At 40.6% G+C, this 4,801-nt stretch overlaps 1 protein-coding gene across 1 annotated transcript in view; it reads right to left on the bottom strand.

The window, feature by feature from the left end:
* Positions 1-2,469: 2,469 nt before the first annotated feature.
* The window catches only part of nrn1a (neuritin 1a), a 10,239-nt gene continuing 7,907 nt past the window's right edge, over positions 2,470-4,801 (bottom strand). The window contains exon 3 of the mRNA XM_037694409.1: positions 2,470-3,811. Coding sequence (XP_037550337.1) covers positions 3,583-3,811 — 229 coding nt within the window. The 3' untranslated portion in view covers positions 2,470-3,582. The remainder of the gene's footprint in view (positions 3,812-4,801) is intronic.

The following is a 4,801-nucleotide window of genomic DNA, read 5'->3' as shown; positions in this document are numbered from 1 at the left end:
GAATTAAATTTAATTGAATCCAGAACTTTCTGGAGGGATTATATATATTTATTATATATAATTATTCAACTTTAAATTTCTTTTTTAAACCAATTTGCGTGGTTTCAAGTAATTTTTCATTTACATTATTTAAGTATTTCCTTGATATTTTATTTTATTTTGTTTGTTTTTGCACAATTTAATTAATTTTTTTGCATCTAAGTTATTTTATCTGTTATTTGTTGTTGATCTTGCACTACAAATTATTTTGAGCATTACTGCTGCAGTTCTTTGGCACCAAACATAAAAAACCTGTAAAATACATTGAATACTGGTGTTTTTAAATTCTGTTACTTTTACTACCACTATAATATCTGGATATTAATATCCAGATATTAATATCTGGATATTAATATCTGGATATAGGATCGTGTAAACAGGGCTGTCGGAGCTGCGATGAGTTTAAGTCAGGTGAGATCTGACCATCTCACTGTTGATTGCACACAATAATCCTCATTATTATCAGACACGGGCCCAAAACTCAATTTAACCTCTTCTTTGTGGGCGTGGCTTCGGCTGGAGAAGAGGCCGCTGAGAACCGTGGCTCAGACTCAAACAATGCACATTCAGGTTCCAACTTACTTCAAAGTTTGTGAAAAGGTGACTTTTAAAAAACTCAGACTGGTTTTGTAGATATTCAACAATCACTTCGACACGAGGCGAACCTGGACCGTTGTACAGAAACTGAGGAACTGGTTCCAAACCACAAAAACTTGTGTCTACCTTCTGGATTCAGTGGTTTTCTAAAGGAACGCTGGTTTTATTTTGGTGTGTTTTCATGTAACGATACTTTACGAACATGTGGTTTCCTCTGGATTAATAAAATCCAAGGATGAGGTCAGGTTTGATAATCCAGGAAGAAACCTCCTCCTCAGGACACACTCATCTTCCTCGTCCTCCTCTTCGTCCCAGTCGATTATAAGAGTGTTGAGAGGAGCAGCAGCTCTGGGACCTCCCCTCGTTAATAATAAAGGAGCTCCGCTCTCATCTCTAGAAGAAGAGTCCATCTTCTCCAGCTGGACCAGACATGATCCCGCTCATCCCCTCATGAAGACCACAGCACACGTGTTCAAACATGATCGTAATTTTATTTATCACTCTTCTTATTTATTTCATCTGTCACATCTCAGCCTAAATAATCTGTAAATTATCAATCTGAGTTTAAAACTGTTTGGGATAAATCATCTCTAATAAAGCATTTCTTTAAATTTTCTCAAAATTATCTTCTTATACATATTCTCTTCGTAGATTTGCTTGTTTTAAATAATTCCATCTATTTTGTTTTGCAACATCTCAATAAACAAACAGAGACTAACCAGCCAAGCAACAAACAAACAAACAAACAAACAAACAGAAGTACATATCTTTTAGTCAGAAGGCAGTGGAAACATCGTCTCGGCAAAGAAACAAACCTCTAATATTTATTTACTGCAGTTTATGAAGCTACTGGACTGTTGGGACGCTGCTCTTTAATCTAACACAGGCCTAAAATAATCCGCTCTGGTTGGACTAAGATCATGGAGATGAACGTGAGATGGGATCAATGGCAACAGTCATATCGCTCTTCAGCCACGGTTTCATTATTAGTCTTGTTTTTAGCTACACTGGCCGTAAAGATTTATTTTTATATTGCTGTCATCTCTCAGTAGCTGATCAGCTTCAGACACCTGGAACACCTGGAACACCTGGAACACCTGGAACACGACGATGGGCCGACGTGGCCCAACAGAACAAAAACAGCTAAAGTTCATTTAAATCGGCTGCTACTTCCGTTTTCGAACCGTTTCGTCCGAATCGTAAAACTCTGAGTTCGACTGGTCGCAGGGATTTCAGGAAATGAGCACGAAGCCTAAAACTTTACGTTTTAAACTTAATACTTTGTAGAAACCAGAAAACATCAGTTACTACACAGACAATATTTAAATGTTGTAAAAATAACATCTCAAGAATGAAACCACAGTTAAAAACTTAATCCCAAAGCAAAAACACAAAAAATCTGAGATGGCCTAATTTAACTGGTAATCCAATCGTTTTGGCTAACTAATCTGGATTAGAAGCTAATCCAAACTGCTAATTAACCTGTTTAATCTGTAGTGTGGTTTGTCTGTTAATCTAAATCTCTGTTAACTTGATGTAATCTGTGTGAGACGTCGATCCATCTGATCTAATGGGGGTTAGCTACACTTAAAAACTTTATCTCCATTAATTTAGCTGCTAAACCATTAGCTAGCTAAATAATTTGGTGCTAATCCAAACGGTAATTAACCAGAACTAATCTGGTTTAGCTGCTAATCACAGTGGGTGGATAAACTGAGTGAACACAGTTCAGCTGTTAACTCAATGGATTAACTAACACTTTGTTTTGTTCTCTTTTGTTTCTGCCACGTGTGTCGGTTGATGATGATTGTTTTTCTGGGTTGCTTTGATGTGGAATATAAAAACCAGTTTTGAACTAAATCTCTGGTTAGCTGAGCAGGCCTTGTCCTAACTTAGACCCGACTTCTGTTTCTTCAGGTTCGATCAAACCAGGTGACTGTTAGTTTTTTAAAGCTTTGTGTTCATTTCCTGAAACAGAATAAACAACTTAGAACTGATATCATGCAGGCTAGCATAAATCTAAACTCTTCTTTTACCACAGGCAGGCCTGATACTGGACTACGTCCCTCCATCAGGGGAGGGAGTTAGACCACGGTCACACCAGAACCGTTAGCTAGCATGTTAGCAGGCTGGCCAGCTAAACATGTAATACACTGTAAATTGGGGGAACTGTTTTTCTTGCAGTTCAACATTCGAGCAACGTTGAACTGGTCCAAGACAAACAGTTTTTATACGTCCTCTACTCTTTGACATTTGTTGTAGTCGTCAGAGCTGGTGTGACCGTCGTCTGCACACAATAACTGCTAACACGAGCACAAACATTAGGCTATATTACCATCAGGCATTCATTCCAGCACAACTGAGTCATCTTGGCGTAGTAAAAAAGAAAATCTGTCTGTGGTGAATCTGAGGCGACCGGTCTTAAACGGGCTCCATGCCTTGTCTTATTGATTTTGTGGAGTTGGGCTTGGTCTTGCGCTGCACATGGAACAGCACCTTCAGGCTGTATGGCAACCCTAATATACAGCCTGAAGGTGTGTCAGCACCCAGCAGTCACATAATGCTGTCTAGGCCTACTCAACATCAATAATGCATGGCTGACTTTAATACGGTGTAATTCCACAATTGTAAGTGGGCAAGTATCCATCAAAATTTCATCGTTGTCTTCATTTCGAGCAGCGGCACGTTGAATATTTCATGTTATTGACCTCTGGCGGGGCTGCGTGTGATTGGAGGACTCCAGGATCATGGTCTGCAAACGTCCCACAGAGCAGAGCGAGCTGCCGTACTGTGACGAAGCAGTAAGAATCCAAATCGGACGTATTTTCTTGTGATGAATTCAAACTCAGTCCTTGAGGTTGTATTTAAGTTGTCAGTTTTATTTTTTCCAGCTGAAGTTCTCTCTTTTTAATTTATTTTAACTTTCTATGTTTCTCCTCCGTTCTGTTAAAAGGCCAGCCAAGTCAGTATGGTCGGCAGGGCGCTTAGGACCAAGATGTGGCCCCTGGCGTCAGCAGACCTGGGGGCCCCGTTGCCACCACCACAGAGTTCAAACAAACTCCCACGGAAATTCAGGTTGCGGGACTCCTTTTTCAGTTTTTCCCAGAGGTCCGTCGCTCCCTCGTGGCAGTCCGCCAGCGCCGTCGTGGCACAGGAATGGAAGTTATCCCAGTAACTGGCGAGAGAAAACACAGCGAGGATTACCACCACAAGCTTTGTGACTGGAGTGGGAGGCTGCTCCCAAAATGAATGCATCGAGTCGGGAACCAGAGCCAAGACCGGCGTTCGTTCCAAAATCTAGCAAAGGCAGAAAACAGCGATAAAAACCTTCTGAGCTCAATTTAGTTTGTTTCCTCCAACAAAACTCAAGAGTACTGGAGCGTCTCTACGGTGTTTCCTGTTGGTAACCAGCAAAAAGACACGCATGGTAAGACAACAAGAAGCTGCTCTACCAGGGACGCCTCAGCGGGACAGTCCAGTCCTCTGTGGACGGTACCGTTAAACGAGTTGTGAGCACAACGCTGATATTTATGTCTTACCCATCAGTCAGTGGTTGATCTTCCTTTAGAAGGCTTCAGGAAACATTTCCATGCACAGACAGTCAGTCCTGTTTGTTTTACTTTTAATTTGTGTTTTATAATAATTATTATTATATTATTTATTATTTAACCAGGCAAGTCCGGTCACAGATCTCTTTTGAAAGGGAGGCCGTAGTTTGTACAACATCCTGATGATGGTGGTGTAACAGAACATTTAGGTCCAGTTTGGAACAAGAAACATTTTGACTTCTTTTTGTTTTATATTAAAACTTAAAGTTTCGATCTGAAACCAACGGGAGTCGAGGCCACACCCACAACCCCGGTCAAACCAGGAAGTAGTGTTGGCTGGTTGGTGAGAATGGAGAAAAACTACTTCCTGTCATTTAGAGTGAAAACTACCTGAGGGGAAAAAAGCAAGAAACAATAGTTTTTGTAGCCATTACTGTTTAGGAATGAATGTTTTATCTTTCCCTTCTTTTATTTCAGTTCTCTCACTCCTGTTATCCTCGTCTCACTCCTTCACGCTCAGATTTAATGTTTTACTCACGCTCGGACTTCCTCCTCAGTGTTTTCCATCTTCGTGAATCGTTCCTCTTTGCCCTCAGTCTCTGCTTCTCCTTCTCTCT

Source organism: Nematolebias whitei, chromosome 20 (assembly GCF_014905685.2).
Source record: "Nematolebias whitei isolate Nwh7 chromosome 20, NemWhi1, whole genome shotgun sequence".
Taxonomy (NCBI): domain Eukaryota; kingdom Metazoa; phylum Chordata; class Actinopteri; order Cyprinodontiformes; family Rivulidae; genus Nematolebias; species Nematolebias whitei.
The sequence above is the reverse complement of the archived record's forward strand: the minus strand, read 5'-3'. Positions and strand labels throughout refer to the sequence as shown.